This window comes from Odontesthes bonariensis, chromosome 8 (assembly GCF_027942865.1).
Source record: "Odontesthes bonariensis isolate fOdoBon6 chromosome 8, fOdoBon6.hap1, whole genome shotgun sequence".
In the NCBI taxonomy this organism is placed as follows: Eukaryota; Metazoa; Chordata; class Actinopteri; order Atheriniformes; family Atherinopsidae; genus Odontesthes; species Odontesthes bonariensis.
In genome coordinates this window covers 30,189,689-30,215,758 of record NC_134513.1, presented here as the reverse complement: position 1 = coordinate 30,215,758, position 26,070 = coordinate 30,189,689, and the positions used below count along the sequence as shown (strand labels likewise).

Genomic DNA, 26,070 nt, shown 5'->3' with positions numbered 1-26,070 from the left:
CCACAAAGTACAGCCAAATCATCCAGTCATCATTAAACTTATCTTGTTGGTTTTTCATTGCATAGGTAATCCTTTCCATTTTAAACATTTCATACACCACATCTAGCCATTCATCCAGACTAGGTGGGTCTCTCTGAAGCCATTTTCTTGTTATGGCCTTCTTAGCCGCCACCAGCAAAACCCTCAGCAGGTATTTCACCACTTTACCACAGTCCAGTTCCTCAAGATCACATAAGTACATGGTTTTAAAGTCCAGGTTGATTTCCATGCGTAGCGCCTCTTGCAGGTCACCATGGACATCTTGCCAGAAGGGAGCCATGGAGGGACAGTCCCAAAAAATGTGGTAATGATCTGCACGATTACAACCACAGCATCTCCAACAGTTTGTTTGTGTGGAGAAACTAGCTTTCTGGGCCGGTGTGCAAAAGAATCTGATAATATTTTTCCAACTATAGAATCTCCATTGGGGGGAGCTTGATGTTTTCCATTGATAAGAACATATCCTCTCCCATTCCTCCTGAGTTAATACTAAGTTAGTCTCCTTTTCCCATCTTGACTTAATTAACATTGTGTTGTTTCTTGTCATAGATATAATAGAAGCATAAAGTCTGGAGATAATCTTTTTACATTTGAAACCCTTTACTGCTTCCAGAAACATATCTATCATTTTGTTACCTGGTTCTCTCTCTTTTTTGGGGAATTTTTTGCATATATAGTCCCTGATTTGCAAATACCTGAAAAAATCCTGATTCTCTAGCCCATATGTATCTTTCAAATGCTGGAAGCTATACACCTGTCCTTGGTCATTGACCAGTGAACTGTATGTTGTAAGGCCTTTATCAGTCCAAACAAGGAACTGCTTGTCATAAACACTAGGTGTAAAGCTTGAGTCATATGCAAACCATTTAAGGATACCCATCTTTTGTCTCATGTTATGTTTTTGGGTCACATTATTCCAAATCTCCAGTGAACAAGTGATCCAGGGGTTCCCCAAATCTGTGATTTGGTTAACCAGAGAACAATCCCCTATTAGCATACTGAGAGGGTATTTCTTACTCAAGGAGCATTCAATTTCCTTCCATCTTGACTCATAGCTAGGAGTGCACCATCCTACCAGAAATCTAAGTTGGGCAGCCTTATAATAATCACAAAGACTGGGGAGGGCAAGTCCTCCCCTATCCTTGGGTAGCTGGAGCGTTTTAAATCTCACTCTGGGTTTTTTCCCTGCCCAAATAAATCTTGCAAGAAGTTTATCCCATTCTATGAAGTAGTGGTTGGGTTTCTCTATGGGTATAGATTGGAATACATACAGAAATCGTGGCAATATGTTCATTTTGATTATATCTATGCGTGAATAGGTATTTAGATAAGGAATCCGGCTCCATCGATTTATGTCATCTATAATGATTGCCCTGAGGGGACCATAGTTAGTATCTTGTAATTTGGATAGGTCTGAGGGTATGGTGATACCAAGATATTTAATGGACTCCTTGTCCCAGTCAAGCTGATATCTTGAATGGAGGGAGTATGGAGGCGCATAATGGAATTTTAACACCTGGGTTTTCTGTGTATTTATACTGTAACCTGAAAAGGACCCATATTCTTCTAAGACCAACATTAAACTTGGTAGGGAGTTTGTGGGATCAGTAAGGTAATTGAGGACATCGTCCGCAAAAAGGGCCAATTTCTGTTCCTTTAAACCCAGTTGAACACCTGTGATTGAGTTATTTTGTCTTATCCATTGCGCTAAAGGTTCTATAAAAAGGGCAAATAACAGGGGGCTCAATGGGCATCCTTGCCTAGTGGATCTCTCCAGTTGAAATGTGTCACTAAGCACCCCATTGATTTTTAGTCTGGCTCTGGGTTTGGTATAGAGAGCCTCTAGAGTCTGAATTAATTGAGAATTAAAACCAAATTTCTTCATAACTGCGAACAGAAATTTCCAACGGACAGAATCGAACGCTTTACGACCATCTATGCTAATGAGCATGGCCGCTATTTTATTTTGGTTTATGTGTCTGATAATTTGCAGTGAACGTCTAATGTTATCATGGGTCTGATGTGTCGTCACAAAGCCTGTTTGGTCTAGATTTATTACACTCGGTAAGATTGTCTCCAATCTTTTGGCAATAATAGAAGCAAATAGTTAATAATAAATATTGAGTACACTAATTGGTCTGTAATTAGAACAGTTGAGCTTGTCTTTCCCCGCCTTGGGTATAACCGAAATTATGGCCTCCCTCCAAGACGGGGGGATTTCACCCTTCTCTATAACCCAATTAAATGTCTTTAATAAGATGGGTGTCAATGACCCTTTAAGATTTTTATACCATTCTGATGTAAATCCATCAGCGCCTGGGGATTTATTAGCCTTTAATCTACCAATAGCTGATGTGATTTCCTATGTTGAGATAGGTAGCTTCAAGTTTGAATTTTGGTCTTCCCACACGGACGGTATCTCAAGTACGTGGACCATAGAGATTAATCTGTCATCATTATCGACTTGTGGTTGAGAATACAATTTTGCATAATAATCCTTAAAGCAGCTTCTAATTTCTGTTGGCTCTTGTAGAATATGTTTTGTTTTGGGGTCCCTAATTTTAAAAATGGAAGATTCTGCCTCTTGTTTTTTAAGTTTATAAGCCAGTAGTTTGGTATATTTGCCTCCACCTTCGTAGTATTTTTGTTTAGTGAACATTAATTTCTTTTGAATCTCTGTTTCAATTATATTATTTATTTCATTCCTAATCTTTTTTATTTCCCCTTCTGCACTAGGGTTCTGGTTGAGTTTGTGTCCCAACTCTAGCTTTTTAAGTTTTATTTGGAGGTCATTAAGGCGTTTGTTCCTTTCCTTCTTTAGAGCTGAAGAAACAGCTATCACCTTACCTCACAATAATGTATTTCAACTCGAAAATAATAGTTATTTCAGACTAAACAAAAAAAGGTCGTCTCCAGGTGTCATGAGGTCTTTAAGTTAGCAGAGATGCAATTAGATATCACTTCCGGTGAGGACATAAAATAAAAGCTTCCCAAAGAAATAATCGTCAAAGACAAACAAGCAAAGACTCCCAAAGTTTCAAATACATTTTTAATTATTTCTGTTTGTTAGTTTTATTTTGATATGAGTAAACTTCTCCAGTGGATCAGTTTAAGTGCCGGAACAGAATATATTACCATAATACTGTACATTTCTATTAATGGAGGTACATTTCATCTTATATTTATGTGTATAATAATGTATATTTCTTCAGAAATGTGATATTTTCTGTATTTGAAAATATTCCCTGTTCACATATGCTGAGTCATGATTTTGGTTGTTTTGTTTTTTTCAATGAAAAATATTCATTATAGAAATAAACAGCAGTTAACAGCTGCTAACTCGTGCTTTTCTTCTTCTCCCCTCATCGTGTTTGTCACATGTGCAGCAAACTAACTGCAGCTGACATCAACTGAATGGGCTGGGTGGAAGTGAGCTGCAGAGAAACACAACCTGCTGATACTCAGTGTGAAGCTTTGACTGGAAACACACAGAAAAACAACATCCTGGAAGAATGGAAGCTTCCATCTTTAAAGGACTGGAAGAGGAAGAAGTTTCCAAGGAATCATTCAGAAGAGTTTCAAACAGAAACTGACTGAATCCATGAATCTGAAAAGGTGTTTCTGAGAGAAAGAGACAGACATGAACAGACTGAACTATCTGTTCAACAATGATTCTCTGACAGGAGGACGCTCTGTATACTCAGCACAGAGACACTGAGGAACCAGGTGAACTGAACCAGACTGCAAATCCAGGATGCAGAGGTTCTTCAGTGAATGTGGTACTGAAGGTGTGGAGGTGGATCAGTGTGTCAGAGGAGACTCTGTAGAAGGACAGAGTGCCAGCAGGACGGTCCACATACACTGCTGCTCTGTTACAGACAGAGGAGGAGGAGGAGGAAGAGGAGGAAGAGGAAGAGGAAGAGGAGGTGATGATTGTTCTTCTGTTATTGTGCCAGACAAAGAAACTTGAATCATAGCAGCTCAGACTCCAGGACTGATCATTCCATCCAAACACACTGTCTCCTCCTCTCCCGATTCCTCTGTAACTCACTGATATAGAAACGTCTCCTCTCCACTCGACCTCCCAGTAACAGCGACCAGTCAGAACATTTCTACACAGCAGCTGAGGCCTGCCATCAAACCTGTCTGGATGATCAGGATATGACTGAACCTTCTCCACATGTGTCACCTTCCTGTTGTTGTCAGACAGTTTCAGGACTCTGCTCACTGTGTTTGTGTCGATTGTGAGTTGACAGGAATCTGAAGGAGAGAACAAACACAGTCCAGCTGCAGTTATTGATCTATCATCTGTTCACTTTGATCAATGAGTGATGTGACAGTGTGACGATGGCTGGATGTCATGAATCAGATGAAGAACACACTCACACTTCCTCAGCCCTGGTGTCAGCCATCGTTCTCCAGCAGGCTCCACCCTGAAAGGAGGAGGGGGGTCAGAGCAGCACCGTCTCTTTCAGCATCAAACATGGACATTACATGGCTCTCACACACATTGTTCTACACTGAGAAAGGAACAGTCCAACATCTGGACACATCCACTGGAGTGGAGCATCTGGAAACTACAATGAGCAGAATCAACACTGACGCGTACAAAACTGCTTTGTGGAAGTCACAATTTCTTCTTTCAGCCGTCTCCTCCTTTTCATCTCTTCACATATGAAGAACACTGTAAAAACTCCTGATCTGACCCAGAGCTGCAACCTTCTATCTGCCCTAAAGTCTGACTGATCTGCTTCTGACAGGAACATCCTCTGCACAGCAGCCTGCCTCAGATTCTTCACATTGTTTTCACTGTTGCTCTTTTTTCAGCTGGGAAATGTTAAAGTGACTTCTTTTCCGTGCACATGAAGCTAAGTGACTGTCAGAGACAGCTTGAGGCAGGTTTTTAGCTGTGACAGCTTGTTTCCACACTGACCACTAACAGCTGCTTCACCATCACACTGAGGATTTGTTCCCTCACATTATCATTGCAGATCCTGCTGTTGTGAGGACAGCAACACATTTCAGAAGGATCAGCAGCATCAGCTCACCACACTCCTTCCAAATCTTATCCAGTATCCATTTCCACTTTGAAGTGCAGTCACATCATCAAGCTTCTATTTAGTCCAACATCCACTCTGTTATTGAAGCCGATTGATAATCTGATATATGATCAAGCAGCTTTTCAGCATCTATCAGATCTGCTGCCTGGAAGAGATGAGCTGCAGCAACTTCATCTGCTCAAAGATCTCTATTCAAAGCCAGAGTGTCACAAAGCTGATCCAAGATGGCAGCGCGTCCCTCTGTCTGTTGAACTAAACAGATAAATGCTGCAATGCCACTCGTGTGTGATGTTACACGGAGCACTGGCACCAATAGAAGACAACATGGATGAAAGAGTTTGGAGGGAATGAGCGTTCAGGACCGAAATATTTATGATGCTTATATGTCTGTCCCATTTAAATTAATTTTCTGGGTCTGTTGCTGTGTTTCACCATCAGGAACCTCCAATCGGCAGAATTTATGAAGGAAACTTTATCTGAACCACAGGGGTTTATAAATATTTGTGCTAAGCTAGGCTAACATGTCCTGGACCCATCCTTGTAAATGAATCAGGGTCAGAGGACCAAAAAGACGTTTCTAAAAATGAAAGACTGTTCCTTTAACATGCAGAGATCTGTCCAAACTAAATCAACTCTGACCAACAGACACTTCTCGTTGTTGTTCCTGCAGATGCTCTCCTTGCAGACCTCCTCTACAAATGGGTTAGGTTTAAAGGTAAAAAGGCTCCTACATGTGTGATTGTTCATGCAACACTCAGCAGGAAGCACAGGGCTGAGTGCAGGACAGAGAACATGTTCTCAGCTCTTCCTCCTCTATCAGACATTGTGAGGCTGCAGCAGGCCTCTCCATACCTGAGTGTGTGTGGATCCTTCAGTGCAGCCCTCAGCAGCTTCACTCCTGAGTCTCCTGGATGGTTGTAGCTCAGGTCCAGCTCTCTCAGATGGGAGGGGTTGGAGGTCACAGCTTCAGCCAGAGAAGCACAGCCTTCCTCTGTAATCAGACAGCCTGACAGGCTGCAGACACACAGAACAGAAACTCTGAGAGAACTGCTCTGAAACTCAAGCTGAATGTCATCCAATGGTAACAACATTCTTAGAGAAAGATTCTTTTCATCATTTTGCTCCAGTAACAGTTTCAGATAAAATGAGAAGAAAATATAAACAATCTTCTGTGACAAACAAAGAGGAAACATGGCAGCAGTGAATGAAAAACCTGGATGAAAAGAAAACCTCTGAGAATAAAAACTTTAGATTATTGTGAATATTTCAACTTTTCACTCTTCATTGAACTCTGCACACCTCAGACTTCCAGCACACCTGTCATCTCCTCATATATTCTGATGACTCTGCAGCTGTTGGCTGTATCATGCACAGTTCCTCCACATTTGTGTTGAGCTTTGCTCACAGCCTGACTGGAGCATTAACTGGAACACCTTCCTTATAACTGTTCACATGCAGAGGAGCAGAATCCAGTTACTGACTGAAGTCTGTCTGACGCTGCAACTCTGCGGACTGAGTGAGAACATCTCATTGTTGGATATGTTCCCAACAGAGCACTTTGCTCTCAGGCTGCAGGTTTACTTGTGGTTCCCAGAGTTTCTAAAAGCAGAATGGGAGGCAGAGCCTTCAGTTATCAGGCCCCTCTCTGTGGAACCAGCTGCCAGTTTGGCTTCAGGGTACATGTAAGTACAGCTGAACTCACTGTACACCTGTTGTCTTTAAGTTACTTGAAAGGTGATTTTATTACATGCTTTAAGTGACCACCAGCTGACATGTAGTCTTAATGGGCTGTTTTTCAGTCGCAGTTTCTGACCAAAAAAAAACAGAAAAATCCTTGAATGTGAGCAGCTTTGTTGGGAATTCAGCTGGATTAATATACACCTACACTTTACTGTTTTTACTAAAAGATACAACAAGAAGGAACATCCACAGAGCACCTCGGTCCATCTGAGCCCAGCTGAGCGTACACGTGATTTCATCCTCATCTACATTATCTGGAGTGTTAGTGTAGTTTGGAGAAGCTTGTTTTCATACAGTCCTTACCTGAGTGTTTCCAGTCTGCAGTTTGGACTCTTCAGTCCATCAGAAAGCTGCTTCACTCCTGAATCCTGCAGGTTGTTGTTACTCAGGCCCAGTTCTGTCAGGCTGGAGGACTGGGAGCTGAGAGCTGAGGACAGAGCTGCACAGCTTCTCTCTGAGAGGTTACAGTCACTCAGGCTGAGGAGGGAATGAGATGGAAGGAAATAACTTGATCCATTAATCAATCAAACTACATTCATATTTGATTAGTGGAAGAATTCTGTTTCCCTGTTTGTTTCTGTTTATTTGTTAAAGACATTAAAGTGTGATGGAAGATGTCTACATGTGCCGTCTTAGCTCAATAGATGGAGAAACTAAAAGATGTATCTGCTGCTGTTATTGGCTCATCCTGTGATCAGATCAGCTCAGCTAAGAACACCATGTGAGCAAAGCATCTTCTCACACTAACAGCTGTTTCTCCAGCACCAAAGTGTTATCTGGCCCAGCTCAGCTGTGGCTCTGTAGCTGCAGCCTTTGTTTGTCACTCTGCAGACTGACATGCTTTCTGTAGGACTGACGGACCTTTTTACCAAGAAATTAACACATGAATGACAACATGTTTTTCTCTTAGACTCAAGACTTAAAAAGTTTCCACAGAAGAATCAGTTAAAAAGCACAAACTGAATTCTGGTTACTTTGTTAAAGTTTCTCATGTTCAAAACAGACAGTAAAACTAAATCTACACTTCAGGAGGTACTGAACACATGCAGTCAGTGTGAGTCTGACGAGTCTGGGGAGGAAACATCAGATAAAAACAACATATCCAGAGTCAGAGAAGCTTTATTGACTTATTGTTAGAGTTAGTTAAGCCAGATAACTACTGTAACTAATAAGATGGGAGCAAATAAAATGATTAATTAATCCATATAAAATTGATAAATAACTGCCACCAAGTTCTTCCTCAGAGGAACTGCTGAGTTTCTATTTCCAACAAAGCATCATCTCACATCATTTGTAAGATGATATTTTGTTGTGAACTGACACTTCATAAATAAACTGAAGTTCATTTGAAACTGAGTTTAACGCTGATTCTGCTGTTTTTATCCAGTTAATAAGTAAAGAATGTATTTAAAAAGAAATATATCTATATCTGTACGTACAGAGCTTTGTTGGAGGCTTTGACCACTGGCAGCAGCCTCAGAAGAGCCTCCTCTGAAGCAGAGTATTTCTTCAGGTCAAACTCATCCAGATCTTTTCCTGATGACAGTAAGATGAAGACCAGAGCCGACCACTGAGCAGGAGACAGTTTATCTGTGGAAAGACTTCCTGAACTCAGGGCCTGTTGGATCTCCTCCACCAGAGAACGATCATTCAGTTCATTCAGACAGTGGAACAGATTGATGCTTCTCTCTGCAGACAGATTCTCACTGATCTTCTGCTTGATGTAATCGACTGTTTCCTGATTGGTCTGTGAGCTACTTCCTGTCTGTGTCAGCAGGCCTCGTAGGAGCCTCTGATTGGTCTGCAGGGAAAGACCCAGGAGGAAGCGGAGGAACAGGTCCAGGTGTCCATTTGGACTCTTTAAGGCCCTGTACACAGCCCATTGATTGAGATAATTCAGATCAAGTACTTCAGGCTTCTTGGATTCTTCATCTTTTCCCATCAGGTTGAGTCCAGAGTTGATGAAGGTCAGATGGACATGAAGAGCAGCCAGAAACTCCTGAACACTCAGATGGATGAAGCAGAACACCTTCTCCTGGTACAGCCCTCTCTCCTCTCTAAAGATCTGTGTGAACACTCCTGAGTACAATGAGGCTGCTGAGATATCGATGCAACACTCTGTCAGGTCTGATTCATAGAAGATCAGGTTTCCTTTCTGCAGCTGCTCAAAAGCCAGTTTTCCCAGAGACGCAATCATCTTCCTGCTCTCTGGACTCCAGTGTGCATCTGTCGCAGCTCCTCCATCATACTTGACCTTCTTCACTTTGGCCTGAACCACCAGGAAGTGGATGTACATCTCAGTCAGGGTGCTGGGCAGCTCTCCTCCCTCTCTGGTTTCCAACACATCCTCCAGAACTGTAGCAGTGATCCAGCAGAAGACTGGGATGTGGCACATGATGTGGAGGCTTCGGGATGTCTGGATGTGGGAGATGATCCTGCTGGCCTGCTCCTCATCTCTGAATCTTTTCCTGAAGTACTCCTCCTTCTGTGGGTCAGTGAACCCTCTGACCTCTGTCACCATGCCAACACAGTCAGGAGGGATCTGATTGGCTGCTGCAGGTCGTGTGGTTATCCAGAGGCAAGCAGAGGGAAGCAGGTTCCCCCTGATGAGGTTTGTCAGCAGCACATCCACTGAGGTGGGCTCTGTAGCATCAGTCAGGGGCTCCTTGCTGTGGAAGTCCAGAGGAAGTCGACACTCATCCAGACCGTCAAAGATGAACACAACCTGGAACTCTTCAAAGCTGCAGATTCCTGCTTTTTTAACTTCAGTAAAGAAGTGATGAACAAGTTCCACCAAGCTGAACTTTCTCTCTTTCAGCACATTCAGATCTCTGAAAGTGAATGGAAACATGAGCTGGATGTCCTGGTTGGCTTTGCCTTCAGCCCAGTCCAGAGTGAACTTCTGTGTTAAGACTGTTTTCCCAATGCCAGCCACTCCCTTTGTCATCACTGTTCTGATTGGTTCATCTCTTCCAGGTGGGCCTTTAAAGATGTCTTCTTGTCTGATGGATGTTTCTGCTCTGCCTGCTTTCCTGGATGCTGCTTCAATCTGTCTGACCTCATGTTCATCATTGACCTCTCCGGTCCCTCCCTCTGTGATGTAGAGCTCTGTGTAGATCTGATTCAGAAGGGTTGGCTTTCCTGCTTTAGGAATCCCCTCAAACACACACTGGAACTTCTTCTTCAGAGCAGATTTAACTTTACGTCCACAAACTGGAGGAAGAAGTTCTGAATGAAGACAAGAAATAACATCAGTAAACAGACATTTCAACCCTGTACAGAATGAGTATCTGAACATCTGCTGCTCTGTGTGCTGAGACATCAGTAAATGTGTCGTTTATCCAGCAGGTTAAATCTTTAGAGGAATCCTCTTACTGCTCTGCAGACGGTCAGCCAGCTCCTCCTGCTTCATTCTCCTCAGGAAGTGAACTGTGATCTTCACTAATGCCTCTCTGCTGCTCCTCTGCTCTTCATCCTCACCCTCCCTCTGACTCTCTAAGCATTCTGGGTAATCTGGACTCAGAACCTTCTGCATCTTCTTCAGCTCCTCCTTCACAAAAGTGAGCATGTTGTCCTCCAGCAGCTGGAACAGAAAACTATATGAATGATCCAATCAGACTGAAACCATGGAGCCAAACATCAGATCCATGTTGGACACACTGACAATCCACTGGTCTACAGAGTGCAGCATGGAGATGACTGAGCAGAACAGATGGAAAAGTAGTTGTTGTACATGTACAGACCGTAAATATGGAGTCCAGCTGTGTTTGATGCTGCTGGGCAGACGGACCACTGGGACCCTCTGAGCTCTGCTGGTCCACTCTGTGGAGGAATCATGAAGAATGAGCTCACATTGTGTCTGTCCACACAGAGAGCAACACAAGGTGAAGCTCCATGAAGGGATGTGTGGATGTGAGCAGTGGAAACTGTTCAAACTGACTCTGCTGCATTTTACTCTGTTACAGCATTTACACTCAGCTCACCTCTGAGGGGATGGATGTTTGGCTGATTTGAAGTTAATAAAATCAACCATTGACCGGTCACTCTTCATGGACACACAGCTGGGTTCAGGCTCAGCTCCAGGTTCAGGTCCAGGTCTGAGTCTCTGATGGATCCTGACAGAAAAACACTTGTTTTCACACATGATGCAGCTCATTAGTTCATCAGAGACATCAACAAATCTCAAGTAATTCAGCTGGAAACTGGTTATCATCTGAAACATGATGCAGCCTCCACTGAATACCGACAGCTACTCACTGTTGGACTGTTGGAACACCATGATGGAAATCAAAGAAGAAATCCTTCGACCGGTCGCTCTTAAAGGACACACAGCTGGGTCCAGGTTCTGTTTCAGGTTCTGTTTCAGGCTCTGGTTGGTTCCTGTGAATAAAGGTGGTTTGGTGATGTGAGTGCTGAGCTCTGACATGGAGAAGAGTCATGGACAGTTAGAGATGGTCCTCTCACCTCTGAGCTTTGCTCTGGCTCTCATGTTCCCCACACAGAGAGGTTTTAGTGTCCTCACACTGATCCATGCTGCTGAACTCACATCAGCTCACACACACTTTCTACCTTCTTCTGCAGAGGAAACACAAATCATTCATCTGCACATCAACTCACACCCTCCTCTCCATGTGTCAGATCTTGTGCTCTGATAATAAAATCGTGTTTCAGTAACAAACTCATCAGAAATGTGTTGTTTTAACACGCAGTGGACACATATGTTCAACATTCAGCTTTAAGGTGGAGATGTTAGAGGCTGATCCAACAGTCTGAGCGCTGAAACCCGATCCACCAGTTAGAAGTTAGAATTCAGGGTCAGTACACACAGAAGAGCCTCAGAGGAAGCAGGAATCCAACATGGCATCTAACCAAACCGCTGCAGGATGTCAGCTTCACATTCTCTGTCAGAAACTTAAAGTTAAAGTCCTGGGGCCTCATGTACAAAGACTTGCGTGGATTTCCTACTGAAACTTGGCGTACGCTCAAACCCAAATGACCTCCAACGAGAAAGAGTCGATGGACGATAATCACATATACAAAACAATTAATCTTCTCTAGAAAAACTGCGTTACAATTTTACAATAATACATTACAATAATATTACTGGGCATGTATTGTTGTAATGTTTTAAATACTTGAACGCAGTTTTTCTAGAGAAGATTAATTGTTTTGTATATGTGATTATTGTACATCGACTCTTTTGGGCTTTCACATGCGCGAGCGTACAAATAACCGGTAAGTGACATGCTGTTTATAAAGTTGTTTTGTAACGTCCCCATGCCAGTAATGTAAGAACCATGCATATGGTTTTGATGGTAAGGCTTGTGACTTTATTGTCGGATGGTTTATAAAGTGGTGTGACGTTTCTGCAGTGTGCAAGTTGTTGTTTTACGTGGAAGGGTTAGCACTTGCCTCTAGCCACTACATATTAGCCTCGCATGACAGGATGCGCAAACAGCGCTATCTCCACACAGGGAGCGCAGATTTGCACCTGTCTGTGTCCTACTATCAGTATTTGACAACCTCTAGCAATGGGATTGCGCTTCAAATGCCCCGGAGTTTTCCTTTAAAGCCATATGAACCAACTCAGGCACTGAGAACCTCAGGGAGGGGTCTCCTGCTGGTGCCCAGAGTCAGGACTAAACAAGGTGAGGCTGCGTTTCAGTTTTATGCTCCTAAAATCTGGAACAGTCTTCCAGAAGATGTGAGACAGGCCTCAACTCTGACAATGTTTAAATCCAGGCTGAAAACAGTTTATTCTATTTAGCTGTGCATATGACAACTGAAAGTATTTTATCTGCACTCTTCACTTTTTAATTAATTAATGATTATTTTAATGTATTTTAAATTTATTTCTTTTTTAATCTCTTTATTTTATTGCCTTCTTGTGATTTTATGTAGCTGTGAAGCACTTTGAATTGCCCTGTGTATGAATTGTGCTCTATAAATAAAATTGCCTTGCCGTTTCACTGCTCTTTTTCATGCTGATGGCTCTGCACAAGGTCCTGGATGGAAACTACTGCAGTTGGACGGCTCAGATGGGGGATCAATTAATATTGTTCTCAGTTACACCCTCATGTTTACTCTATGTAGGTTCCTTAATGAAGCCATTAGCTTGACGCTCTTCTCTCTCGTCATCCACATCTACGACAAAATAAAAACTCCACAAGATCCTCTTTTGTTCCTCAATTTACTCACAAAAACATAAAGAATGGTACAGCAATGATATGAGAAAAATAAAAAAGGTGGGAGAAAAAACAAAAAAAAAGTGACAGAGAGAGAGAGAGAGAGAGAGAGAGAGAGAGAGAGAGAGAGAGAGAGAGAGAGAAAGGTAAAAAAAAACAACTGTGTGGCTCCACTCTGATCCGCCTGACCATAATGACTCCGGTAACCAAACTCTCCTGAGAGTAACAACAAATCAAAGGCAATGTTCGCAATTTTTAACCTTTTTAAATAATGCACACATAAATGACCTGAATTAAACTGTTAACTTATTAAATGAATTATCTGTCTATAAATACTGTAAATAGCTAATTTTTTATTACAATTAACGTAAATCATATTTCAACATGTAAACTCAAATAGCGATCCAAATATCAATAAAATAGGACCCAGGCTCCTACACTCTACATTTGTGTCTTTTCAGGTATCAGCAGGTGCACGGATGACCCACCAGTGCAGCCCAGTCTGAGGACATATCCGACCACATGAACGGGGGACAGGAGACGCAGCTTCCAGCCAAGCTGCTATTTAAAGGTTTATTCTGCAGATTTACAGTAGGTGAAGTCTTTGCTTTCAAATTCGTTTCTATGTTTTATTGTTAAATGTTCAATTCATTTTGTTTGTGCGCCAAATAAATTCACTTCATATCTTTTTTTGTTCTGGGGCCCAATGAAAAAAACCCGGCCCCACCCTGGACACCTGATAAATTTGGTCTGCAAACGCCACTGCTCATGACTCGTAGAAACTAAATGCAAGCCTCCGCCTGTTTCCCCTATAAAAGCTAACAATTAGACATCCCATAATCCAACCATTCATCAGCCCTGTTCTGTATTGGATGTTTTCATGAGATCTGCTTTGCTGAGCAATGTTTCGCTGTTACCTCATGAATCTTTCCACGAACATGTGCCATTATTCCAGCCTGCTCTTCCTGTCCTGCTGCCCATCATCTGGGTATTAATGGATCTGCACAGTGGCGCCACGACATGGTGGCTAGGAGTGGCTACAGCCAGCATCAGATCACTCGCTGCCACCCCGATAGCCAATACAAGGGAGCGTATTGGATTTGTGTGGATTAGGGAATGTATTAAGTCTAATTTTGGCTTTGGCTTCTCAATACAAATGTAAGACAGATGATCTTGAACATGAAATCCCACAACTCAAAAGACTCTTGCAGAGAAAGAAAACTGGTGGTGTTGACAAACCATCCAGTTTATTAGACCTTACTGTTTTCCTGGAACCATATGCAGAGGTATTCCCTGAGATTTTCAAAATCTGCAAGATTGCACTTGCATTACCTGTGAGCACTGCAGCCTGTGAGCGCAGTTTTTCAGTTTTAAAATTGATAAAAACAGTACTGCGAAACTCAATGTCTGACGAACGTCTAAGCAAATTAGGATTGCTGAGTATTGAATCCAGGCGGTCAAAGGCCATAAATTTGGATGAATTTGTGGATGTTTTTGCGAAAAGGCACAAGAACCGAAGGATAATCCTGCTCTGATTTGTACATAGAATATCCTACGCTGATTACCTCCACGAAGGAGGTTTTCGGTCGCGTTGGTTTGTGTGTCTGTTTGTCTGTCAGCAGGATAACTCCACAAAAACAAGTCAGAAAGACTTGAAAAAAAAATTAGGGTGTAACATAGTCAAATGTTCTATCAAACAGCAAAGTTGAGTGTTGATCGGATGTGGATTCCAGATCTGGTTGTAAGTTATATGACAGGCACAGTGTGTAGATGTTATGGCGTCAGTGACCCCATGGCCTTGGCGGAGGTATTAAAATAATCCTGCTCTGATTTGTACATATAATATCCTGCTCTCATTTGTATTACAATAATCCTGCTATGATTTGTACTTAAAATATCCTGCTCTTATTTGTACATATAATATTCTGCTCTTATTTGTATAAAAATGCAGAAATACAGAAATGGTGAAATTTGCGCACCGTACAATAAAGGAGTAATGAAAACAATTTTAGGTGTGTTGAAATGCATTGATTTTCATTTAAACATTAAGTGAAGTGATTTTCAAGGCAAAGACCAGTAAATTTATGTAGGTACTAATTGCACTAATAAATCTTAAACTTCTAGAACACTGTGCCCAAGGTTTTTGTGCAATGGCGTCATCTTGTGGTGATATAGGGTACCTCCCATACCCTGACGCTGGCCTGTTACGGTGCGTACACACCAGACGCGGTGCGATCATTCGCGCGAGTGTTGCCACGGGTGTAATTTGAATTTACTCGCCTCATTCGCCTCATTCGCGCGAGTAAAAAACGAGCAAATAGCTCAAGGGGCTATCCATTTCATTCTCTCATCAACCATGGCTGATATAAGTACCATCGCGTCCTTGTAGGCTACCTGCTGTGGCAGTCCGAGATTCGTCTGAAACGCACACGCCGTGGTGTCTGGGTCAGTGACATCATCCGGTTGGTGCACTCCGGTGGGATAATTTCACCGCCTTCTCCAGGAGTTCCGTCTGGATGGCGGCCGCCTCCAGCGGCACCCCAGGCCCACCAGGACCCAGCCCGATGACCCGCTCGGGAGGATCGGCGCCGTGATCTCTCTGCAGGACACCAACCACAGGGCTCCGCAGCTGAAACGGAGCCACGGTGACGTGATCACCCGACATTGGTGCCACCGCAGCTCCACTTTCAGCCGCGGAGCGCCTGCAGCCGGTGTCCCGCCGAGAGACCACGGCACCGATCCTCCCGAGCAGGCCATCAAACCGGGTCCTGGCGAGCCCGAAACACCGCTGGAAGCGGCCGTCATCCAGACGGAACTCCTGGAGAAGGCGGCCGATTTAATTTTTTTATTTTATTTAGTCAGGGACCATGTGCAAAGTACATTAATTACAAAGTAAAGAGATGACCTGCACCAGATTGTAGCTTAGAAGGTAATTTCCATGTGCAGTCCCATCTGCATGTCACAGACAGCGCCTGTCCATCTGTCTCCACGTCACTGTCATCCAGAATCTCAATGCTGATAGGCTGTCTGACGCGAATATTTCGCCAAAGTGATCACCCTCATCGCGCCGTCGGCTTGAATCCGCGTCTATTCGCGTCTTCGCATTGACTTTGTATGTAATCGCGTCGCGCGACCGCGTCTGGTGTGAACGCACTGTTAGTCTGCAGGAAGCAATTACAGTCTTGTCAAATTTGTGTCAGACATTGTATTCTGTCATGTTGAATAACCTAAATATATTAAGTTAATATTATTAAAGTGTGACAGCAATAATAAGAAATCAGTGTTTAAAAATAGGAATATACTGTAAATTCAGTAAATCAATAAATAGGTGGGATTTTTTTTTTTGTGGGGGGGGGTTGGTCGGGTATAGATTTTGCCTTGCCCCCACCAGCCACCCTTAGGATTTATTTCTGCTGGCGCCACTGGATCTGCTTCATCACAACAATTCTGTCCCGATCTGAGAAGTCCAACTATTGAAGGCCCGAAGTTATGTCAACTTTAACAGTTTCGTTCACGACTTACTGACACCGGAAGTGACAACATGGCGGACAGGCCGAGCCGCGCCGCGCCGCGCCGAGCCGAGCGGCTGCCTCCTCCGCCCCGACGGTACCGGACTCACAGCTGGTAACGTGAAGTTTGGAGCGCAGATTTCTGCCGGAACTGAGCCGCCCACCGCTGATGTTAACGCGTCACACATTAAAAACAGCTGGAATTACCTTCAGGAGCTTCACGCGGAGAAAATCAGCTGCGCCACAACGGGATGGGAAGTGGAAGTAAACTGAGAGGAAACACCCAGAGAGGGAGTTCTGATCCAGTGAGAGATCAGCTGGACTTTAACTGTGTCATTACAGCCACTAATGAGGCTCTTTGTTCACTGATTTCCACTTTATTCTCCCTGTCGGCTCCTCCAGAACAGGATTTATTGAAGTCAGATGAAAACTGTGTTTCCATGTCCAACAGTTTCTCAGGTAGATCTGATGCTGATTATCAAAGCTCCGTGATGTCAGATTTTTAGCAGCACGGCACGTGGAACTGAATAAAAAGAGAACTACAGTGAAGATGCAACACTGAGCAGCACGCATGTTGAACTGCGGTGTAAAGACTGAACAAGACGAAATAAAGAGGAAAAAATTAGCTTTTTACTGTCTGGCTGTGCTGGCAGAAACGTTCATGAACTCAGAAAAGCAGGAGGCTCCTTCTCTAAACGCAGAGCTTCACTTTTGGGAACATTTCTCCACATTGTGAAGAATCAGAGCTGAATGAGTTCGGGTGTTGATGCTGATCACTGATTGGTCTCACTGAGGTCAAATGACGGTCATACAGGGTTAAAGGTGATGAATGAGCGTGCCACAGGTGGCTGTGAGCAGTGTGCACAGCAGGAGACGGTGGGCCGTGTGTTTTTAGAATGTCCGAAATATCAACCAGAAAGGCAGCCCCTAAAAACTCCAAAAGAGCAACCGGGTGATGGAGAGATGTTACAGAGAAGCTCGGCTGATGGAGGCGATGGAGCTGGTTTTAGATTTGGGAAGAGAGCAGCGATTAATTAGGAGGGCTTGGAGAGAGTCGCCATCCTGATGCACACTCCAGTCCGGCAGGTGGCGGTAATGCGCCTACACGCTGCTGGGTAACCACCGCTGACAGAGAAGAAGAAGAACAGCAGCCGGCAGTAGTTCAAATGTAACATCACTCGTAACTTTCTCTCTCAGGGATCATTTTCCATGGAAATGAAGCCGAATTAACCACACAGACGTGCTCTTTAACTGACTTTGATGTTGATCTTATTGGACAACGTCGCTGCTGTAAAATCAGGATTTAATAGGACGGTGCAGAGCTGAAGCCGGAAAATGACTTCCTGAAGATTTATTTAGTGTTAACGTGGACGTAACGGACCACATTTGTGTCAGTATGTCTGAGTTGATCTGGATTCAAACAAGAAAAGCAGATGAATATTTCAATAAGATAGAGAGATTTATTGACAATTCGGTTATATTACACACAGAGAGAAGCAATCTGATGTAAAATGCTGACAAAAAACATTCCGTGTTTTACTAAAGTGAAATAAAACGATATAAAAACACAGCAGCTGCATGGAGGGGTTAGTCTGGATCCCTTTACGGCTAAAGTTCCACTATTTTCACCCATTTCTTCATTTAGTGGTTCTGGCCGCGGTTAGCAGACTGTAGAGAAAACCAGCTGTTTCACCTTCCAAAGTTCCGCTTTTTGGTCGTTGGTCTGCAGCTGCCTCAGTGGGTGGTTTTCCTGTTAATATGTGGGACTCTGGAGTTTTAACCAACATGTGAAACACCAGAGTCACACAAACGGACCAACGACTGCGGTGTCCGGGGAGCTAAAATGAGGGGTTTTCTCAATGGAGTCTGGTGGCTGAGAGCGAAGGCGTCAGTTGCTGCTTTAGACGGCTGCTCGACACCAAGTACAGCAGAGGAAACATCCCAAATGTAGCGGACACTTGAGTTTCTGTAGGTTGCCTTTTAGGCGTGTTGAATGGGTTTTTTGGGGTTCACTCCTCAGCTGCTGGACTCCTCTCTGCTCCTCCAAAGCGCTGAAACTTTCTGCTGTAGCTAACCCTTAAAAACATGAAGCCTCTTGTGTTGGTTCTTGTGGAAAACTTTCCTGTTAGCTGGAACATTTCAGAGTTCTCCTCAGACTGGATTCAGTGGACATAAAGGTATCTTTAACAGAGGGAACGAGGCTGCTCTGCTCTCTGGATTCATCTTTGTGCTTCACCCCGGCAGGAGCCGCCAATCAGGGGGCGGGGCTTGTTCCAAACTCTCCCATTGGTTATTGCTCGTGACGTCAGAGACGGACAAAGCTCCTACTGGCTCCTGAAGCCGGAGCAGCGGAAGTGTTTCTGGAGGAACGGCAGCAGAGCCACTTGTAATGTTCACAGCTTCTGTTTGACACCTCAGAGTTTATAAAACTCATACAACACCATCAGAACACATGGTCACCACATGGACCTTTAGAAGTTCAGGCTTTCTAAACACACACATCAGTTCAATCCAGATGTTTTTCACATCTTTTCACGGTTTCCTGCTTTGGCTTCATAACTCAGATGGAATCAGTCAGTGAAAAACACAGAAGGCTGTGAGAGAAAGTAAAGGTGTTCACCGAGGCTGAACCTGAGGGACGCATCACTGACATTACTGAGTGTTACTCCCTTCAGTTGGAATCACCAACACAAGTCCTTCCTCTCATGCACGGGCATTCATTTGCACATCGCTGTGGTCAGTCATGCCGCGAGAACTAGAGAAATGAAAACAAACAAATCATAAACTGAACTTCACAGGATACAAAGCCTTTCCAAAGAGAATAAACATGAAAGAAACATCTCGAGCACAAACAACTTCCATAACGCACTCCATTTGCTTGCAATGTGCCGTGTTTGCATGCAGTGAAACAGGTGATGTGAAAGCGTCGGCGCAGCATCTTAAACACGTGGGAACATCATGTGAACACCACTCTGCAGACCTCATTGGCCGCGTTAACTCAAGGGCAGCAAGAAAGGAAACTTCATCCAAATCTCCGAAGCCTTATTCAGCAGCTTCATGACGTCATCTTCTGAGTAACAGCCAGCTGAGGAGCTCTGCTGCTCGTGGGCTGAGTGCGTCTGAATAATGCCCCGCCCCTTTACAACACAACAACACTCCTTCCACTATTGGAACATCTCTCCGGGATGTGGTTTACAACTCACAAATATAAACTCAACAAGCAAATAACACAGATGTTACTTTTCTTTGTCCTCTGCTGCTTCTCCTGCTCTGGTAAAAAACCACAGGCCCCAGCCCAACCCATCCTGGTCCTATACCAGTCCCTGTACTTACAGGAAATGGACCCACAGTTCTTCCTGTCTAACAAAGAAACAAAGAAACACAAAGCAAACAATTATTAACCTACAATTAAACTCTGTCAATAACCCCCCAAAAATATAAAGTAAACTAAGAATACATTTGAACCAAATTCAAAGTAATGAAGATCAGGAATAACTAGCTCCAACAGTATTTATATTTCCAGGATTTATTTTACCCGACTCACAGCTCACAGCTCTCTCTCCCTCCCGGCTTTATTTTGAAGGAAGCGGGAGTTCCTTCATTTTGTACATAATTATTTTATTCTAATGGTGCAGTGTTGAATGTTAGAATATTATTACTTTTGCACTATTGTTTAGGTTATTTAAATGTTCTATTTGTGCACAGTTTAATACATTTTATTATAATTTTGCACTGTTTCGCACTGAATGTTCATTTATTGGCTGTTTGGGTTATTGTAATTTATTTAGAAAGAAAGAAAGAAAAATAAATGTTTCGCCTTGGAGACTTCTGGACTTTTAGCCTTTTTCACAATGATTTGGGACGTGGTTTGGAACTTGTTTGTACATTCCTGCGCACACTTTGGGTGACTGATTCAAGTGACTCGAGAACCCGATTCACTGTAGTGAGTGACTCGAGTCAGTAAAAGGAATCGAGTATCCCATCACTACATTGAAATGTGGGAAATCTTTATAAAATTAGGTTTTATGATGGAAGAGAGCAGCCATATTAATAGTTTAACAACACTGTCATATATAGATAGATCAGTTTCAAACAAAACTTCTCCTAAAGATTGTTGTACTTTGTCAGTTTGAATGTTTTACTGACAGCATTATTGTCCCGTTGTGTCTGAAATGGAGGGAAATCTGTTCCAAAGTCATTTTGTTCATATGATGAAGGCAGCCAGCTGCAGTCTGCAGATTCAGTCTTTATGCTGTGAGCAGGGCGTTTCTGCCCTCTAGTGGCCACAGATGGTATCTACAGAAAAGGTAAAGCTGGGGATTTACAAATGACTGACTACAAAGAGACTTAACGCTATTCGGTAGAACCATGTTAACCAAGGTTGATTCATTACCCAGATTAATTTATCCAGCATACTCCCTCGCCATCCCACCTAGAATTATAAAAGAAATCAATAGAATAAACTTTAATGTCATATGGAAAAATAAGCATCACTACATAAAAAATGGAGATTTGATAAAGGATTATGAGGATGCTGGTTTAAAAGCAATTGATTTTGAAATTATGAATGATATATTGAAGATCAAATGGCTTCGTTCTTTCTTAAGAAATGATGATGAGATATGGTTCTCGCTACCTTCTCTTGTTTTTAACAAAGTTGGAGGTATTGATTTTCTATTACTATGTGATTTTCAAAACTGCCCATAAAACTATCCAAATTTCATCAACAGCTTTTGTTAAATTGGAAATTGATGTTCAGGCATAATTTCAGCCCTCATGATGTACCATTGTGGAATAATCGGGTAATATTGAATGGAAGGAAGTCTATGTTTATGGAAGACTGGATGACTAACCACCTGGAGACTAACCACCTGGAGCAGCTGCAGAGCTATGTCCGGATGCTCTTTGTGGATTACAGTTCTGCCTTTAACACCATAATCCCGGACAGACTCAAACTGGAAACCCTTGGTCTCCCCCCTTTCACATGTGCCTGGATCAATAACTTTCTGTCTGACCGACCCCAGACTGTACGACTGGGGCCCCACCTCTCATCCACCCGCACGCTGAGCATCGGCTGCCCACAGGGCTGTGTGCTGAGCCCCCTCCTCTACTCCCTCTACACCCACGACTGCAGACCGGCCCACAAGGACAACCTTATCGTTAAAGTTGCTGACGATACTACGGTGGTCGGTCTCATCTCCAGGGGTGATGAGGCTGCTTACAGGGAGGAGGTCCTGAAGCTGGCAGACTGGTGCTCAGAGAACAACCTTTCTCTGAACACCAAGAAAACCAGAGAGGTCATCATCGACTTCAGGAGGCACAGCACGGATACAGCCCCCCTCCACATCAATGGCGAGCGCGTGGAACAGGTCCACACGTTCAAGTACCTCGGCGTCTTCATCTCTGACAACATTTCCTGGTCAGAGAACATCACAGCCATCATCAAGAGGGCTCGGCAGCGGCTACACTTCCTGAGAGTTCTCAGGAAGCACAACCTCAACTCCAACCTGCTGCTGACCTTCTACCGCTCATCCATCGAGAGCCTGCTGACATACTGCATCACAGTATGGTTCGGCAGCTCCACCGCCGCTGACAGGGAGAGGCTGCAGAGAGTCGTCAAGGCAGCACAGAAGATCATCGGCTGCCCTCTCCCCTCCCTGACGGACATTTACACCTCCCGCTGCCTCAGCCGAGCAAAGGCAATCTCCAAAGACAGCTCCCACCCTGGCTCTGCCCTGTTTGACCTGTTGCCCTCAGGGCGGCGCTACAGGTGCATCAGGACGAGGACAAGCAGACTTAAAACAGCTTTTTCCCCAAAGCCATAACCAGTCTAAACTCTGACACTCACTGATCATCCCTTGGACAATCCCAATTCTTGTGCAATATTCAAATTATGATCAGACTCTGTTGTGTGCAATATATCCAAGTACACATACTTGAACCCACTAACACCTTATTTTATTTTATTTTATTTTATATGTTACCACTTACACCATATTTGATTCTATTTATTTTAGTACCGTAAAAAACTGTGCACCTTACATCCTCCCTTTTTTTTACATTACTTATATATTTTTATATTTTATTTTATTTTTTTTGCACTCTTTGCACTGTTTTTGGTGGCTTTGAATTTCGTTATACCACATATGATGACAATAAAGGCATTCTGATTCTGATTCTGATTCTAAACAAATTTGGTCTGTTAGACACATAATGGATGATAATGGAAACATACTTGAATTGAATGATTTTAATGCTAAACATAGCATGAGTTGCTCCAGTGAGACTTATAGGAAAGTCATACAGAATATCCCACAAGTCCTTATTCAATCAATAAAGAACAATATCTTGACCATTCCAACTCTAAATTTACATAAAATAAAGTTAGATGATTTGGACCTAGTAAGTGAAAACTGTAACAATACATTTTTAAGACAGTATTCAGTAAACACCTTATATCCAGGTATAGCAAGAAGCTCATTCATTCTTAGAGATTATAACAAATCTGAAAAATCAACTATTCAGACAAAATACTTAAAATTCCCCCAAAATGTAAAGAAGTTCATTTCAAAAATATAAACAACATCTATCCCTCAAATGAATTTTTAAAAAGAAGATTTAAATTTGTTGTAGAAAACTGTTATAATTACAAAACAAATCTGGAAACAACAGAACACCTATTTTATGAATGTGAGACTGTCCAAAATCTGTGGAAATCTGTCCGTGATTTATTATCGTCCAGTTCCATAAACACGGATTTCTGGTCTTTTCAAAACATCCAAGTAGGTGTAATCCTCAAAGATAAAATGACAGAGTTCTTGATAAATAACCTCATCATCATCACTAATATATTATATTCACAAGTGTCGATATGCCAAATCCCCACCTTAATGGCTTGCATTAAAAAATGATATATTCTCGTTCCAAAAATGTCTGAAACATGTAAATAATCCCCATGCAGATAAATTATACACACTCATAGCAAATCTTAACCTGTCCTAACCCCCTGTAACTGTTTAGAATGGACTTACCTTTTCTTTTTTCCTTGTTTTTTAATTATTATTTATTATCCCCTTTTTTATCTTGTGCATTTAAGATCTTTCAATACTTATTTTTCTATAAGAGATAGCCCACACTACAATAATTTATTTTCTTTCCATTTTTACTATATGTGGAGGTGTGAACATGTGAAGTTAAAATAACACAAACTGTTTACTTTTGAGTATATCATTGTTCTGTCTATGTGACATGTTTAAATAAATAAATACAATTTAAAAATTAAATGAAAAAACTTTGTCAGTTTGAATGTTTTACTGACAGCATTGTTGTCCCGTTGTGTCTGAAATGGAGGGAAATCTGTTCCAAAGTCATTTTGTTCATATGATGAGAGAGGCGTCTGGCTGCAGACCTGCACTGTCAGGACCCTTAGTTGCAGACATGCACTGTGACGTCACCTGCACTGTGAGGACCCGAAGCGACAAGCGAGGAGCTCTTGTTGTTGTTTTCTTTTTGATTGTTCAAGTTAGTCGGCATCCAGCTATTTTTATTTTTTTTATTTATGGCGACCAACAATTTCATCAACCTTAAAGTACTTTCTCTTAATGTCAATGGTATACGCAATATTACCAAAAGAAAGGCAATTTTTTTGTTTTGCAGAAGGTCTAACGCCGATTTACTTTTTCTACAAGAGACACACTCCTGTGAAGATGATCGTAAATTCTGGAGAAGTCAATGGGGAGACCAGATTTATTTAAGTCATGGTTCTAACAACTCAGCAGGAGTAGCTATTCTGTTTAATAAATTTAAAGGGGATGTTATAGAATCTCACTTATCTGAAGAAGGTAGATGGATTATTTTAGTGCTTAGAGTAAACAATGTGATTCTGGTGGTGAATAACATTTATGGTTATAATTACAATGCTCTAGCAAAAAATATGATTGTCCAACTGACAGCAAAACTTTTGAAGCTCAAAGAGAAATATAAAGAGGCCCACTTAATAATTGGCGGTGACCTAAATGATGCAGCTGATGACTTAATGGACAGAGTACCAGCAAGAATATCTTCCAATTCAAGATTTAAAGTGATATCACACTTAGGTGAGCAACTTAATGTTATAGACACCTGGCGATATATCCACCCTTACCAAAAAGAGTGTACATGGAGTAATGCTAGTGGTTCTTTACAATCTCGAATAGACATGTGGTTAATATCTTCTTACACTATGCAATATGTTTCCGAAATATCACATAGTTATGCCCCCTTTTCAGATCACAAAATGATAGTCATTTCCTTTACTAATCCTCTAAAACAAAAAGCAACACTGCGTGGTTACTGGAAATTAAATTGTAATTTACTGAAAGATGAAGCTTTCTGTAACTCAGTCAAAGCAATTGCTGGGAATATTTTCAATGAAAAAGAACTTAGTAATATACAAAAATGGGAATTTTTTAAATTTAAAATCAGAGAATCAGCTATTAGACACAGTAAAGAAATGAAAAAACGCAGCAATCTTAAAGAATCTGAAATCATGAAAGAACTAAATATCCTAATAAACAAAAGTTCCCCTACTCCAGAGGAAGAAATTAAACTGATAAAATTGAAAGATGATTTAGATAGTTTATATATTAATATGACCAAGGGAGCCTTTGTACGCTCCAGGGCTAAATGGTTAGAGGAAGGTGAGAAGAATACAAGCTACTTTTTCGCCCTAGAAAAAAGGAACTACAAGAGGAATAATATCACATCTCTAAAAATAGATAATTCTGTAACCTCCAACCCAACTGATTTAGCAAATCACGCTTTTCAATTTTATTCTGACCTATACAGCTCTAATTATAATTCAATAAAAGGTGAAGAATTTATTAATAATGTTAAAGAATTTACTCCCAAAATATCAGATAATTTTAAATTGGATTGCGAAAAACCTATCTCTAAAGTTGAAATCCTTGAAGCTGTAAACAAAATGAAAAAAGGTAAATCTCCAGGAATGGACGGTCTTCCTGTCGAATTTTACCAGTGCTTTTGGGAAATAATTGAAAGACCTCTTTTTGAAATGCTGAAAGAATGTACAAATAATGAAGAAATGACCACAACCATGAAACAAGGCATAATAACTTTGCTTCCCAAACCAGACAAAGACCACCTTCTATTGGATAACTGGAGACCAATAACATTGCTCAATGTTGACTATAAAATACTCTCACTAATTTTCGCCAGGCGTTTAAGAAAAGGTTTAAGTGAAATCATACATGAAACTCAAACTGGCTTTATGAATAATCGCCACATAAGTTGCAACATTAGGTTTATCCTTGACTTAATAGATTACTCTGAATATGTTGATTCAGACGCTTTAATTTTATTTTTAGACTTCTACAAGGCATTCGATAGTGTAGAGCATCATTTTTTATTTAAATCTCTTCAAACCTTCGGTTTTGGTGAACATTTTGTATCCTATATTAAAATGCTCTATAAAGATATTAGTAGCTGTGTCATGTTATTCCCAAATACCACAAAAAGATTTTCAGTGTCTAGGTCAGT

General features: G+C 41.9%; 2 protein-coding genes across 2 annotated transcripts in view; both read right to left on the bottom strand.

Moving 5' to 3' along the window:
• Nucleotides 1–3,071: 3,071 nt before the first annotated feature.
• Nucleotides 3,072–26,070, bottom strand: part of LOC142385543 (protein NLRC3-like) — a 66,733-nt gene continuing 43,734 nt past the window's right edge. Inside the window, exons 9-12 of the mRNA XM_075472166.1 lie at nt 7,143–7,316; nt 5,952–6,113; nt 4,426–4,472; nt 3,072–4,299 (exon numbers count right to left, since the gene is read on the bottom strand). Coding sequence (XP_075328281.1) covers nt 3,740–4,299; nt 4,426–4,472; nt 5,952–6,113; nt 7,143–7,316 — 943 coding nt within the window. The 3' untranslated portion in view covers nt 3,072–3,739. The remainder of the gene's footprint in view (nt 4,300–4,425; nt 4,473–5,951; nt 6,114–7,142; nt 7,317–26,070) is intronic.
• Nucleotides 7,818–16,780, bottom strand: LOC142385905 (NLR family CARD domain-containing protein 3-like). Its single transcript, XM_075472589.1, has 8 exons — nt 16,547–16,780; nt 11,304–11,414; nt 11,097–11,219; nt 10,823–10,954; nt 10,583–10,661; nt 10,215–10,422; nt 8,279–10,067; nt 7,818–7,908 (listed from the first exon to the last, which is right to left on the bottom strand). Exons 2-8 carry the CDS (start codon nt 11,369–11,371, stop codon nt 7,818–7,820), a joined length of 2,490 nt encoding a protein of 829 aa, XP_075328704.1. The 5' UTR covers nt 11,372–11,414; nt 16,547–16,780.

Coding starts and splice junctions, on each gene's coding strand:
- LOC142385905 (XM_075472589.1), bottom strand. CDS start 11,371: ATGGATCAGTGTGAGGACACTAAAACCTCTCTGTGTGGGGAACATGAG. Junction 10,068..10,214: donor GGCTGACCGTCTGCAGAGCA/GTAAGAGGATTC, acceptor GTCTTCATTCAG/AACTTCTTCCTCCAGTTTGT. Junction 7,909..8,278: donor AAAGCCTCCAACAAAGCTCT/GTACGTACAGAT, acceptor TTTCCTCCCCAG/ACTCGTCAGACTCACACTGA.